Source organism: Dermacentor silvarum, chromosome 1 (assembly GCF_013339745.2).
Source record: "Dermacentor silvarum isolate Dsil-2018 chromosome 1, BIME_Dsil_1.4, whole genome shotgun sequence".
NCBI lineage: Eukaryota > Metazoa > Arthropoda > Arachnida > Ixodida > Ixodidae > Dermacentor > Dermacentor silvarum.
In genome coordinates this window covers 180,917,925-180,934,001 of record NC_051154.1, presented here as the reverse complement: position 1 = coordinate 180,934,001, position 16,077 = coordinate 180,917,925, and the positions used below count along the sequence as shown (strand labels likewise).

General features: G+C 48.5%; 1 protein-coding gene across 2 annotated transcripts in view; it reads left to right on the top strand.

Annotated features, from left to right (window-relative positions):
• Window positions 1-7,668, top strand: part of LOC119436483 (heterogeneous nuclear ribonucleoprotein H-like) — a 46,941-nt gene extending 39,273 nt beyond the window's left edge. For both annotated transcript variants that reach the window (XM_037703341.2, XM_037703340.2), the window contains exons 10-11: window positions 4,229-4,417; window positions 7,423-7,668. In XM_037703341.2, the coding sequence (XP_037559269.1) occupies window positions 4,229-4,417; window positions 7,423-7,490 (257 nt within the window). In that variant the 3' untranslated portion in view covers window positions 7,491-7,668. The remainder of the gene's footprint in view (window positions 1-4,228; window positions 4,418-7,422) is intronic.
• The last annotated feature ends 8,409 nt before the right edge of the window (window positions 7,669-16,077 follow it).

The following is a 16,077-nucleotide window of genomic DNA, read 5'->3' as shown; positions in this document are numbered from 1 at the left end:
AGGTCGGCCTACGGCCGCTTGCGTTGCTCCTCCATCCTTCTCGCACGGCGCTCGGGAACTTGATCACGAGAACCCGGCACCTCGATAGCGCTCACAGAACCCGAAGCAATTAGGTCAATCAGCACGCTTTGCGTTGCCGTCCTTTCGCGGGCGCCGCGTCGCGTGGTGCACCCTGAGTTTGAAGATAAGGTGACGGACTTCGTCTGCACGTATCGCGCCAGATCCTTGCCCATGACATCGGAACTGATCCGCATCAAAGCAATGAAGCTTGCCTGTGAATCAGGCCTAACGCGAGAGAGCAGTTCAAGGGATTCATTTACTGGGTTCGCCGCTTCATGCGACACATAGTGTTTGCACTTCATTGGTGTACATCAATCTGCTAGAAGCTGCCGGAGGCATACGAAGACAAGCTGGTCGAATTCCAGCGCTATGTCATCCGTCTCTGGCAGCAGCATGGCTACATGCTTCGACTGATAAGCAACGCCGATGAAACGCCGGTGTGGTTCGACATGCCGTCTTCCACCACAGTTTGCGAACGTGGCGCGAAGGAAGTAAAACTGCTTTCGACGGGGAACGAGCATTCGCGCTTCAGTGATGCTCGCCTGCACTGCGGACGGCAGAAAGCTGCCCCCATTTATAATCTTCAAGAGGAAGGTGCTGCTGAAAGAAACATTCCTGCTGGACGTTGTCGTTCGCGTGAACGAAAAGGGATACATGGACGAGGCTCTCACGATCAACTGGATCCAGACAGTCTGGAATCGGTGGCCCGGTGCACTCCTGCGGTGTCCGAGCATGCTCATCTTGGATGCGTTTCGCGGGCATTTGACTGCAGGTGTGAAGCAGGCGCTCCGCGACGGGAAGATGGAGCTCACCGTCATTCCGGGAGGCATGACCTGAACACTTCAGCCGCTTGACAAGCCCTTTAAAGACCGGGTTCGCGAACTGTACAATCAGTGGATGGCTGGCGACAACCCAAAGACCCCAACTGGCCGGCTGCACAGGCCGCCCCTCTCCACTGTGGCCACATGAGGCTTGGCGCTCGCTGCCCGACGATATGGTGGTGTGGGCATTCAAGAAATGTTTCATCAGCAACTCCTTGGACTGCACCGACGACGTGTGGAACACAGCAAGTTAAAAGCAGTCGTCTTCGGACGAGAGTGCAGACAACTCGAATGAGCAGTGACGGTACCATGAATAAAACAGTTTTGTGCCTGATAATTTTTATGTTGACTTCTTTGCTTCAAGGTAAGGGGGTCGACCTATATTCCGCCTTAACCTATTTTCCTCATTGTACATTACTCACTGGCAAATTTTGGTTTGTCATGGGGTCACAATGGGTCTAGGATGCCAGGTTGGACACTTCCGAGGCATCATTAGTGTCAGATTAAGATATGTCATCTTTATAAACCTTCATCCTTTTACGTGCAAAATGCAGGTAGTAGAGTTCCTACAATTTTGCAAATATGTGTCTGTACTCCTCCAGCTGCAGGTGGCAGTATCTTTACTGTGATGTTACGTGTATTCTGGTAAAAAAAGGAATCTGTTTTACATTTAGTTTCCTCTTTGCACATTTCCTGCAGTTTTGCCGGCTACAAACATGTTCAAATGTGACCAAGCCATTGATCCTTATTGAATGTTAATACAGTCCAATCCCCCTACAACGAAATTTCCACCACAATGAAGATTTTACGATTCCCCGTTAGCTGCCCATAGAAAGTAATTAAAAAGAATTCTCTCCATAAGACCATCACGAAGGCATTTAATTCGGTATTCCCGCTTCAGTGAACTTTTCACGAACAAAACCGGGACTGAATTGAAGTTGCAACTGCCGAGTAGTCAAATTAGAAGGCCCTTCCAAAGCTGTGACGATCGTATGTCTGCTTGAATGAGGTTTTCGCGAAGGAAATCAAGTTATAAGTACCGATTTACGCCACTGCAATTCATAGCTACGCGGTACCGCACGGGATCACCACAATCGCTGCCGTTTTCTGTGCTGTGTGTGTCCGGTCGAAATGGCTATGCCAACGAAGCGTAAATTTCTCTCTCGAGAAGGCACATGTGGAAGGAAAGAAATTCGCAGTTTCGCCCAAAAGGCGAAGCATCGATTGCGATAGCAGTTAGTAGACAGCTATACGAACTAAGGATCGTAGTTTTATTGGCCGTATAAACTTGTAAACATTGACTTGCGAACTAAATTACCAAGCACGGTGTCACGTGCGCACAGGTAAACATTAGGACAGCTCGCTCGATGACCGTGGAATCTCTGTGTCAACACACTGGAATGAGAAGGCGTAGCAGCGAGCGATTTGACCTCCGTGCCATCTCTCGCTTCACCGCGAACTAAACGTCGAAAGCACAGCGCACACGACTCTACTGGCACTAGTTGCACTTTGCCCTCATCGCAGATCACTTTGAAGATGAGGCCCACCCGGGCGCTCACTTTGTGCGGGGCGTAGATTGCTTTCAAGATACGGCGGCCGGGCCGCTGTCGCTGTTGTCAACATGATGCCAACGTCTCGTCGTCTGGGGAAAATGACAACCCGCTAGACACACAGACTCCGGCGACTGCTTTGACAGTAATGGATCCTTTTGACCTTGTCTTAAAAGTTATCAGAGCCCACGACAGTAACATTGCGATTGCTCTTTTAACGGACTGTGAGCCTTGCGTAACGCTTTCGCTTGCTTTGAAGTGTAAGAAATCCAGTCTGACCGACTTCTGTAAATAAAACTGGTAAGCGCAAGTTTGCCGACTTTGTCATAAATATGCAATAAAATTGTGATAATTCAAACCGCTTCATTGCGACTGTGTATAATGCCGCAAAATGAGTTTCCCGATTGGCCGGGCACGCACGATGAGTTAAGCGACTGTTGCAGTGTACGAAAAATGCTGTAACAGTGGCGCGAAATGCATTCTCTCGTGAAGTAGACACTTTATTGACCGCCTTCGGTACATCTCAGCCTTTGCCCCCTACGCCATCGCAAAGGTTTCCCAGACGATGATTTCTGTTTCGTTCGTGGCTTTGCCGTTTAGCGTACGTATATACAGTGTAGACCGCTTATAACGTAAGTCGCTGTAGTCTGGAATATTCGCACATATGCAAAACATGTGCACTGAGCCGCCACGCGTATGCGACAGTCGACAAATGCGGCTAGAACATTTGCATTCACTTTACAAGCGAATCTCATTCATTCGAACCACATCACTCGGCGGCGCCTTCGACCGGCATTGCTCTGGCACCGCCATAGAGTAAAAGCTTAGGAGAGACCCCTCAATTTCGCGCGCAAACGAAAAAAGAAAAAGCGGCGGAAATTTCACCCTCTTTCAAATGGCAAGGTCGCTGATACTGCGTTGCGCCGGAACGTTCGTGTACATGCCGACATCTCAGCCACGTGTAGAAAATGGCAGTGAACCCTTCTTTCTCTTTTATGCGTCCTCTACTTTCTAGTCACGTGTTGACCTTGCACGCTGCGGCTACGGCGCAGAGGGAAGCAGCGGCGCTGTCCCAGGCCAGCAAACGGCCGCTTCCCGATAATGGCAGAAAACAAAACTTCGGGGAGCTGGAGCGGCGGCGCCTGCACAGCGACGGGCGCGCACGGTGACAGTCGAAAGTGAGGGAGGGCGATGGGAGCGACCGAAGCGGCGGAGTTGCCAAGTCGAAATCTCACATTTCACTGTCTCCGCGTGCGACCTTCGCCGTGATGGGCTGGCGCCGCCCGCTCCCTGAAGTTTCGTTTACTGCCGTTATCGTGAAGCGAGCGTTGGCAGTTTCGTGGCGCTAGCTTGGTATGCGCGTCATGATATTTCACAACTCGCACTCAAGATTCTGGTTTCAGCCTCACTGGCTGTTTGTTCGCACCATGTGCCCTTCTCCTCCACTTCGTCTCTTCCTCGAACCCTTCCTTGGGGCGCCCATTTGAGGGGAGTGTTCGCCGTCTCCGCTGACTTCCGTACTCCCAGGCAGCCGCACTGTAACCGGTATTTCGTTTCCCGCAACTGCACTATAAGCGATACTTGTATACATGGAGTGCTATGGGAAAATTAACGGGAGTCTGAAAAGACCGCACTATATCCGGTCCTGCACTATAAGCAGTTACGTTATAAGTGGGCTATACTGTACATGCTTATTTCGCATCAACGAAGTTCCTCCACAACGAAATTTTTCGAGTGTCCCCTGAATTTTGTTGCAGCGGGACTCGATTGTAGAAGGGCATATGCTTTTCATTTCAGAGCACCGTTACATTGAGCTGTTTCTGAACTCAACACCAAGTGGCTTGAACTCTGGTGGCAATGCTGGTGGATTTGGGAATGGAGTAGGCCCCATTGGGTCTGCTTCTGGCACCCCTGCTTTTGCAGGGACCATGGCCACTGGAGGAAGCGGCTTCGGCTCCAGCAGTTTTGGCAGTGGCCGTTTTGGAGGTGCGTTCATTTCTCTACCTCTTTTGCACCTTGCCTTTTTCCCGCAGCTGTTTAAATGGCATTTAGCATCACTTGAAGCTGAATATAGTGACATCTTGTTGATATGTACTACATAAGTTTTTTTTTTTCAGTTTTTTTTTTTTTTTTAGGATTATCGAGGGTTTGAAAATTGCCCACCGAAAGCCTATTGTTTGAATATAAAATATTTCAGTACTACACATTTCAAAATAGCAAGTTTGTAACCTGAACTATTTAGCATGCATACTTTACCTTTTTCGATTGAGCTTTTTCTTTTTTTTCTTTTTTGCTAACCAGTGTTTAAGTTATTGATAGGTGCAAGATGTGTCTACATGTGTGTGAACTTTCTCAAACATTGACATCAATTCTGTGGCAAAAAAAAACCTTGTCTGCCGTATTTTCCGGTCTATAAGTCGCACTGGCGTATAAAACTCACCTGTTCGTTCGGTAAGTGATTTTAAAAAATTAGTGACGTTTCAATCCATGAACGCGGGTCACGGGCTAGCATATGGGTGCCATATATTTCCTATATAATTGCGATAGCAATTATAGAGAGACTCCAGGCGCATTGCTGCCGTTGTGGTTGCCGCGATGTTCTGTATTGAGTCCAAGGGCACAGTCCCCGCGTGCCGCATGCTGTAACGTGAGCCGAATTGCGCACAAGGGAGGAAAGCAGGGAGGCAGCACAAGAGTAGGGGGGGGGGGGGGGCAGCTTGTACTCTAGTAGCAACTGCATAATTTGTGCTGCGGCACGCGCTATATCTTGACAGGGATCTGCAGATGTTATGACTTCGGGCTCAGTCGACTCGCAATTGGCCTGCCAGCGCTTGCGTTGCTGCTCCATCCTTCTCGCACGGTGCTTGGGAACTCGATCAAGAGAACTCTATACCTTGATAGTGCGCATAGAACCTGTAGCAATTACGTCAACCAGCACGCTTCGCGTGGCCATAACATCAAATCTGATTTTGACAGCAGTTTTTCAGAAAAAAAAAAGTACAGAAGTCCTTCTATAAGACACACCGATGAAAAAATTCAGGAAAAAAAAAGAACATCTTATACACCGGAAAATACGGTAATTGTATTGGGGTGTGCAAGGAGCACATGTGCTCGAATACTGTAGAGCACATGTGCTCCTTGTTCATATGCTTTCTTGGTATAGCATCAGTGAAGCCCGGTCCCAGCAAAGGGCCTATAGACTTACACCATGTTTGTAAACAGCGGTAGGCGCCGTCGATATATTTTAGGCCCTATAGCGACGTCGCGTAGGCTCCGCCCACGTTTGCCGCCACCGCTTGCACGCGCGGTTGGCGCATTTTCTTTAATGGGGTGGGGGAGCTAAAACCACGATTTCATTATGAAGCACACAGTAATGGGGGCGCCGGATTAAGTTTGACTACGTGAGATTCTTTAATGTGCACCCAGTGGACGTTCTTGCATGTCACCCCCATCGGGATACGGCCGAACGAGACGCTAGGCCTAGCTCGTTGACCGCCGCAGTGACGGCCGACAGCGCTTGCGACCTGGCCTGGTGCTCATCATTGTGCGCTTATTTTTTACAACACGATTAACGTGGGCTTAAATGAATCGGTTTTGTCGGTGTCGTTGGTGCGAATAACAAACGAAACGTAGTACTTGCAAGCCAGCCGAGCCGCCTCGCTGAGACGGCCGGTGCTTCGGTTTCCGTCTGCGAGACGAAATGCCGTCGGGTCGTTGCTCCGGCTGGCGCCAGTGGTTTAGTACTGGGCGCTGCTTTACGAAACACGCGCAAATTCGAGATAGCTTTTCTATTAAGAACTATTTCATGTTAAAAACAAGCTGTAGCCGATTTCTACGTCGCTGTGAGTGGCGATAGAAGCGATCGCCTCGGTGATGGGACCGGCAAGGTACCGGCCCTACGGCGACGTCGCCTGTGTAGGCCCGCGCAATGTGAGCTAGCTGTTGTACGCGGCTGTCCGATCGCTCCGACTCTGTACTAACACTGTACATTTTGTTTCGCGCTCGAAATTTAACTGACACGTTTAGGCGCGTTTGACTTCCACACTGCAATAAATGAAGTTGTGACCCTGCTGCCTGCGTATGTGAACGTGTGGCAGGATATTTACACTGCTGGTGGCTCAATTCTTTGAGATGAAATTAAATTCGAATGTGACGTGTTTTGTGGGGCATCTGCTCGCTCGACCTACATTGAAGGCTAATCCTAATCTAGCTTTCTCACAGTGCGGCAAGCAATTATAATGGCACGCTAATAACGATAGTATATGATCCTAAGATCCTATGATATGATATGATCCTAAGATCGGCTAATGCACGCCAATCAAAATAAAAGAGAAGCTTAACGGTTACGAAATGTTTTGCGCATAATGGATGATCTGGTATCATAATCCAACTTTCGCTTTTACCGCGGCGGCCCATTGCTTGCGACGGTTTTCATCAACAGGAAACCTATGAAAACTTTAGTCTCTTGCGTATTTCGACGCAACTCAGCTCATCCACACACTGCGTTTCTTTCATTGTAAAATCATAGAATAAAGACCTCACAGATGGAACCGCACAACCACCCGCGAAACCCAGCGGCTGCTGTGGTAGGCGCGACACGGGCGGCGGCTCGGCGGCGGAGTGCCTACCAAGCGAAACTAAATTCCGACGACAGCGCCACCGCATTTTCGTTTTCATTCGTGGTTTCAGTTTTCCGCTTCCATCGCAGTACTTTCCTGATGACGATAGCCTTCGTACCCGAATACAAGATGATTATCCATGTCAACTTTCGGGAACAGAATCGTATTAAATGCAGGTTTTGTTGGTATGGGGTTTGTCTTGGAATTGATACACGATGAAATCAATGCCTAATTGAGCAGATAAGTTGCTCAATTAAGCACAGATTTCAGGCTTAGTTTATTGCTAGACATCAAATTGAAATTCACGAGTTTCATAACATGGAACTTGCTGCAGTACCACTAATGTTGATTACTAACTTCTTTCTCTTCCAGGAGGAAGTTATGGGGGAGGATCCATGGGAGGAAACATGATTGGTGGGAACAACTACACTTCATTCTAACCATTTGGAAGTATGGTGATCATGAGTTCATTTTAAAATTTTTTTCTACTGTATAAAGAACTGTACCTGTGACCTCATGTCTAACATGCAAAGTTTTCAACCTGGAAATCATGTCATTGTGAAGTGCTCTGTAGCGCACTCACAAACAAAAGCAGTCCAGTAAATGTCTTGAAAACACGACTTGTTTGTTTCATTTTGTGGATGGCTTGGGTGTTTCAAATGGTATGTATTGTCCGAATACAGGAGTGGTATGTAAGTGCCCGAATACAGGAGTGAATGTGCAGCTGAGTACCGTATTTATTTGAATATAAGGCAAGGTTTTTCCCCAGAAGTTTTATCCTCGAAGTCATCCCCATCCTTATACAAAAATTTTGCTTTTAGGTGTGGCATCACGGCAGTGCAAATTTTGCCTTACTATGTGGCTTTACTGTAGTGTGCACTGTGGTGCCGTGAAGCTGCACCTAAAGGCAAAATTTGTGTATAACCTGCCTTCCGCGTGTTCAAGCTACTTACCCTCCCCCCTTATTTCACGGTCGCCATTTTCCATTTTGGCTGTGTTAGTAATTCAGCATTTCAGGCGATCCCCGCTGAGTCCCGATAAGCCTTATACTCGTGACTGCCTTCTAATAAATACGGTATTAACTACTCGCTGGCCTGTGTAAAACACTAGGTGTTCACAAAAGCAGGTGCGGCGGCTCGCCTTTTCTTTTTCACGCAACCCTCATGCTTTGTCCTTGAAGTTGATCTGCAGCTTGTGCAAAGTCATTCCACAGTGGATGACGCTATCGTACACGGTGGCAGAGTGGATCTTCACAGGCTTCGTTTCATACCATTGATGTAGACATCTGCATCGCATGAGAGCGTGTCTTTAGTCACTGACTCTTAACTTAAAAAGAAAAACAAATTGATTTTTTTCCTTGTGAAATTCATTTTTTCTGGTTGCGCGGTAATGTGAAAAGCTTTACAGCCCCTTCATGCAAGAAAAATATGTCGGCGACTACTTGTTTGCAAATAAGGTCCAATTGCAATGTGACGAAGAGCCGATTTTATCGTGTCAACGTGTACCTATAGTGTTTTGAAACATGGTTATAGAAAAAAAAATTGCTATATGCTGCACTGCACCCTTGAAAAAGCTTTCACAGGGCCTTGAAGTCCTTGAATTTCTGTCTCGAGACCTGTAGGAGCCCTGCTATTTGCCTTTTAGTTAATATCCTCAAGTTGGCCTGAGGTCCATTTGTGAACAGTACATGTATCATATTCATGGTTTGGTAGATAATGGTTCTTCAGAATCTTAGCTTTTCTGCACGAACTGATTTTGCAATTTTTTGAAACTGATGCGGAGTGCAGCACATGGTGTTTGTGCGATACCCACTGACCGAAGCAAGTTCATTGAGTAGTACATGCACTCTACGCCTGTTGCAATGTATTTGCATACAACCTACTTTCGGATGTAACAAGCTATCTTCACTTGGTTTCCTCAGCCTATATTATCAACGCAACCAATTTTGCTTTTTAAGGGCCCCGGCCTCACCAGGCCACATAGTATATTTTAGCTATACGCTGGAAATTACTTGCCCTCCAAGGAGTGTTCTACCTCGCGTGAACCCAGCATTTCAGGAGGTGAGCGTCATTGCCAACAACTTGGGCTGTCTAGTCCCCACAAGCGAAATTTGTTCCCTGCGTTCTTCCATGCCCGGTGATTGTGTGACACGTCACCGGCCTCGCAGACCATAAGCAGATGAAACGAAAGTACGTCCCTCTTGCTGCGGCATTAGGGGTGTGCAAATAGTGATGTTTGAGTACGAATCAAATAGTTTTTGAATAATGAATGGCCATTATCTCAACAAATAATATGAAAGCGCTATTAATCAGTTCGTCATTAGGTAGTACATTATGAAAATTTGAGTAATAGAAGCACAAATGGAGTATTATAAGTAGTTCCTTTGCACACACGGGACTCTTCAGTGAGTGCGATCACTGTTAAGTATGGCTACCTAATCGATGTAGCCTGCTTCGCTAAGCAAGGTCTCATGTTTTATGTCTATGCACGCCGGGGTGGAAACTTTGTACTTTAATTTGCTTCAATTATATGTTTAATTGAGCACAATGGACGTTTTGAAAAGTTTGGAAAATACTTGCATTTACGAATAGTGACTGATTCAGTTGAAGGTTTTGAATACTTGCGCACCCCTATAGGGCATGGAGTAACACTTGCAGACATTGAGTTTGTAGGTTTTGTGTTTCTATTAACCTTAATTTGGCCATTGAAGCAACAGATCGAATAAATAACTGATGTCGCAGCTGTGATTGACGTCGGCTCTCCAGTTGGGAATGCGTCGCCCGCGAGGGAAGGGCGCATGGCGTTTAGTCAAATTTATCATGCGCCTCTTCCACTTCCCCCAGCGAAGGGTAGTTGGCTAGAGGAATGTACCTCAGGCCGCCGACCTCTCTGCATTTCGTAGCATTAGACATTTCTCTCGAGCTCTTTGCGGCGCTTAGTGGTGTAATGCTTCGTAGACACTACCATTAACGCGCATTGTGTGCACTGTGCTTGTCGCCTCAAAATGGCCAGACCTGGTGTGGGGCTCTCTAACCATAGAGAGGGAGTAAAACTACTCAAAAAAGGAAAATGTGGGTGGAGCCCCTAGTCCAGGGCCCCTCTTGCTTGAGCGGCTTGCTAGGCATGGTCCAGGAGAGCCAGCTGGCTGTCCTGTTCCTCGTCCGCAAGCTATGCCTCCCACTGCCTTAGATAGTGTTGTTTTGTGAAGTTGTGTGTGTTCACATGTGGAGGTCTTTTAGTGCATATGAGTGATGTGGGACAATGACGTCTTTCGCACACTGCAGACATTTGCCTGCATACACTTCGCCATGAAATATATTTGTCCTAGCTTGCGTAGATTTGGGTGTTTGGAGTCGGCGCCAGTCTGTTGCTTGCTGTCTGGTGAATTTTGGATGGGGCCTGCCAAACTCCCGTCTTTCTTGTTCCAAAATATCTCACAGTCGTTAGAAGGCCTATGTGGCTGGTATGATGGTCGGATATTAGTGCTCGAGCTATTCAGTCCACCCTCGTATTTTCCTCCACGCCTTCGTGTGCCGGGCACCACGTGAGGCTGTGAAATTTAGCTTATTGCCTGTGATCCTAATCACCGCCCGGGTTACAGCCCATGACAGGAAAAGGCGATATGCTGCCCGTGAGTCGGTGAGGACAGACGCGGATGTCCCTCTGCATTCGGCGTGCTTAAAAACTAAAGCTACTGCAGTCGCCTCAGCCGTTGCGGTGCATGCGGTTTTCACTGACGCCCGCCCCCCCTACCCGTTCCTGACACGTTGCGACTGCCATGTGTATGCCGCATCCAGAGTAACTTGCATACATGTAGTAAACGTCCGGCTTGCCTTTGAAACTCCTTCGCAATGCTCACACCCTAACCTTTTGTCTTCCGCCGTGGTATTTTGGGTTCATATTCTTTGTATTTGTGCCACGCGTATACACGCCCGAATTTCCCTATCTAAAAGTAACGTATCGTCTGCACTATAAAACGGACATTGTGCATATCCCAGCCTGTTCAGAACAGTTCTCCCTTGGTTGGTTTTGCCTAACCTCTCTCTGAGACACAAAAACTGCCGCTGCGGTCCTCAAAGGTGGTGTACACCCCTAGCTTCTCCATCCGTTCCGCACTGGTGCCACTGGTGCTTTGAGGGAGCCAAAGAGCAGCCTTATATGCTCGTCGTATTATAATGTCCAACTGTTTAATCTCTTGTGCGGTGGTGTTCAAATATGGGGTGCTATACTTGACTGACGACTAAAGCATGCACTTCAGTCTGTCTCGTCCTCTGAAAAGCCTTCACGACTGCGTCTGACCCTGCAGATCATTTTTGCCACATTCATCACCGTGCCTTTGAGCAGCCGTATCGCATGCTCCGCGTTGGCTTTTGGTTGAATCCACGTCCCCAAAATTTTTACGGTTTGCACTTCGCGAACTTCCTGTCCATTCAGAGTAAGTTCTATGCTTGACCGGTTTGCCCGCCTGGTGTACCTTGCACGCAACGGGACTTTTTGAGGGTGCATGCCATGCCCGCCTCTCGTGCGAAAAGCTAAATACTACCTGGTCGATTGCCTATTGCAAAAAGGTCCCGTTTCTCGCCGTAGGATCCTCTAGTCACCGATAGGGTAATATCCGCATATATGGCACTTCCCAATCTCGCTTTTAAGCGGAGAAAGTATGGAGCTTTGGGGGGGCACCCCGGTTAGGCAGCGTGAATGGCTCCGACCTTGTGGATCCTATTCCTATGGTTGCCCTACGATTACACAAGCAGCTCTGTGTGTATTGATATATTCACTCCCCACAGCCCACTGACTCTAGGCCCTGCAGAATGGCCTCATGAGATATCGTATCGAAGGCTTTCCGCAAGTCCATAGACAGCACTACGTGGTCATCTGCCCCAATATGTGGGTGTAGGACGTCCTGCTGTAAAGCTAGGAAAACACCCTGCGCATTTATGTTGGGACGGAAACCAAACATGTTCGTGGGAAAAAGGTCGTTTGTGCCTCTGTGGTCCACGAGTCGAGTTTGAACTACTTTTTCGAAGAGCTTTCCTGCGTAGGATGTCGGGGATATAGGCCTGAGATTTTGTATATCTCGACGCTTCCCCGGTTTCGGAATCAAGGTGATGATGGCCGATTTCTATTTGGTGAGCTCCTCCAAACTCTTGTGGCTGAGGTTCCGGATTATGGTATTTGTGATCTGATCCGGTCCCGGTGCCGTGTTCCTTTTAAAGGACTGAGCTGCCGAGTACACCTCGGCCACGGTTATCGGGCCCCGTCCATATCCGGCAGGGGTGGACCTTTGTACCGCTCCTTGCAATGCGTTATGTCACCCTCACTCGGTCCCACATAAAAATGCTTGAGCTTCTGGATCAAGTCCTTTGGGCCGCCTGCGTACTCGTTTTCTGTGTGTTTTAGCGTTTTCTGTGGAGCCGTTTTAGTCCCCCCCCCCCCCCTGGGTTCATCATGCTGCAGAGGACATACGACATGTTCTTTGTCCCCAGCGTTCCCCTGAGTGAGTCACAATATTGATGCCAATTCCCCTCGTGTAGTTAATGCGCATATGAATTCACCTGCTCGGCCAGTTCAGCTATTCTTATGCTTGCGGTTCATCCTTTGTCGCTTCCATCTCCTGGTCAACCCTCGGCAGACTTCTCATAAGTGCATTAGGTGCTCGACCACCACGGGGAAATTTTCATTTGTGGCCACGGTCTTTGTCACTCGTTTTAACGTGTCCCTTAGCCGAGCTGCCCACTCCGCAATGCCCGTGATTGATCCTGTCGCGACCTACTGCTCGCGGTATTTTGTCCCGTCTGTCAACCTAGCTTCGGTCACCCTCTGTCTTATTCTCTCAGTGTTTACGGATATGCTTAGTATGAAATGATTGCTTCCAAGGTTATACCCCAGGTTTGTCGATGCTGCTTCCTCCTCCCTCTTTGTAAAGGTTAGGTCGGCTGATGTGTCTCGGGATACACTGTTTCCCGTTCTAGTGGGCATGTTGACCTGATTTGGCAGGGTTGGATCCTATTTTTCCATGAGATCTAGCAGTGTCCCCACCTTTGCAGAGTTAACGCTATAACCCCATTCTACGTGTTATGCATTAAAGTCCCCTAAAATTGTAATCTTATCCATGCCCATTGCCGTGTTCACGGTTTCCGCGACTATCCCCTCAAAATCCACATGTTGCTTCCTGGGGGGTGTAGGGGGGGCCTGTAAGGTTTTTTCCGCCGCTTTGTTTGCCCGCGGCATAACATCATAATGGAGTTAAATATAAGCATGCAAGCCCGTTTCATAGAGATACTACAACAGCGACTTGTAAAATGCGTGGTCCATAATCCATCTTCTAGTCTTCGACTTGATCACTCTTCAATTTCACACCTTTAAGAACACTTTCTCAAATTGTCTTTGTCCCAGGATACGTCCAAAGTAGATAGCACTAATGGTTTCCAGTAGAACGTACTGACACGGACAAAATGGGATGACACATGCTGGTGTACGCAGCGGATGCCCACCAAAGTAGATAGAGGGCATCCGCTGCAGACGCCGGAGCAGAACATTTAGGACACTGGGCAATGTCTTCGTACGGTTGACCCCAAGCACAAGAGACGGCTGGTGTAAGGGCCGCCCCGGCCCGAAGTCTCCGGAGAGAGACTTCCTCCTTCCGAGAAAGATTGTGGGGAAGGGAGCAGACGCGGGGGGATGAGGGCACGCATGTCACGCCGGAGGATGAATTTTCGGGCAATGAAAACAGAGGGAAGGGAAAGAGGAGGAGTTACGGGTGTCGAGAAAGAGTGAGCACTGCGATTCACAAGGTCGTTGTTGTGGTCATGACCATGCGCCTGCACCCAGTGGACAGTATCGTTCACACCTGTAGGATTTTGAATTTTGTGTATCTGCTCACAAGTACGCAATGATTTCATTACTTATTTGAGATTCTTAACTGCGCCAAAGTTGTCGGTATAGATGTGGGCTTCGTTGATGTTAGGCAGGTTGACAAGGGTTTCAATCGCATCGTGTATACGTGCAGCTCGAATAATGAGTCTGTTGTGTCCCGAATCGGCCAGGCGCATTCTTTGATTGTTTCCCACCGAGGCAGGCCCTTTCATCAACGTCGCCCAGACGGTGACAGTGCCCGACACCGACGTTCATAGGCAAACAAGCGCCCCAAATCGGCAGTGCGCATCATTTGTGTGCTTCCCCCTTCATCAGCGGCCGTCTACCCGGCGACGCGGCGCGACACTGGCTGGGATGCGATGATAAAGAAGCTCACGAAGCGACCACAACCGCCACCTTTCGTGGAAGCAGGGACCAGCGCGACGGTCACTCTCCCGACCCTGGCAAGACAAACGTTACTGAGAGAGAAACCAAGGAGACGACTCGTAGAAGGAGTGGGAATCCTCTGTTTCCAGATTGCCTCGTCCTTGCTTCGAAGGTGCAACATTAGAGGCGGAGCTCTGTAAACAATACGACCCCTCTGATTGGCCGCACCAAGGTCATCAGATTCCCTAGTCGGGTCAACTAGGGAAGACCAATGTTTTATAAGGAGACACCTTGAGTGCAGTGGTGTGTCCTGATGTGTTCTGATATGTGCTCAGACATGTAGTGAGCTGAGACTTTCGAAGTGCTCCCCCCATGGAGTGGGCTTCCATATTTGGAGTCACTGTAAATATGTAGAATAAACCCTCTTTTTCTATCGCTCTTACTCCCGGACGTACTCATCCCTATGGCTGAAGGATCACGGGCCCAAACGCTACCCCCCCCCCCCCCCCCCCCGAGTCCTAACAGGTCTGCAAATTATGTTGCATATTGAAGCGTCGCTCGAGGAAAAGAAGGCTTCTTGATCTCCTGCTTGGAACGCTGCAGCTATTTAATTTATTTACTTGCCGGGCACAAGTTCGCCCCAATAAATAGTTATCTCAGAAGACCTTGTATCATTCGTTACAATTCTGGTGGAGGTAGAATTGTAACGAATGATACAAGGTCTTCTGAGATAACTATTTATTGGGGCGAACTTGTGCCCGGCAAGTAAATAAATTAAATAGCTGCAGCGTTCCAAGCAGGAGATCAAGAAGCCTTCTTTTCCTCGAGCGACGCTTCACTTCCTCCTCTTTTGGCGACGGTCACATATCTCCCAGTGCGTGCGGCGAATGCACGTGCCATTACGTCTTCGTCTTTGTTCTTCTAATACGCCGCTGTCCTCTTCGAGGGTGCACGAACCTGCGCGCGTTATTTAAAGACGGTTTTTGTCTTGTGTCAATATCGTCTTAGGCTTACCCCGTTTGTGTGTCCATACTGTAATCCTCTGATGCTGTACGGGTTCCCCCTGACTGTACTCTACACTCGGTGCCGCGTCTTTTTTAGCGTACCTGGCTATCTGAGGGTAGTCCGGGTGCTCGTAAATCATGGCCCTTAAGGCTCTGTCGAAATTTTCCTATCTCCTGTAGGCAAATAATGTCCGGAGTGACTGGCGCCGACTCAATATATTGTGTGAAGTTGGTGTGCTTTCTGCCCAACGTGCAGCAATTCTGCTGCCATATCTCAATGGGTTCTTCGGACCCGGCCTTCGGGTTCCTAGCCATGATTGGTACAATTGCTGTCCGTAACCTCTAAGTTCTTGGGTCTTGTCGTGGGGGCCCCCGGACTGTGGCTAGTTCTCTTACGAGTTATTCTTCCTGCTCCCGTCGCGAGGCACTCCTCCATGTGTCTTTTGAACTTGTGAAACTCTGCAAACAGCAATTGCATATTCTGTGCCAATTGCTCTGTTGTTACAGGTTGCGCATTGTTTGGTCTGTTTGGTCTCATTGTCACCGTCCTCTTTAAAGCTTCAAGCTCAGCCCTCAACTCAGATAAACTGCTCTTTAAAAAGCGATTCTCTTCTGCTATCTTATGGTATTCGGGGTGCTGAGTAATAGGTTTACTTGGTGTTTTGGGTCTGGCAGCGGGAGATACGACATGCGCCCAACTTACCTGATTCTATTGCGGTTGGCGCTTTGCCAGCGGAGCCCCAGAGGATGTGGCCCGATTCTGCCCCTTCTGTTCACGACC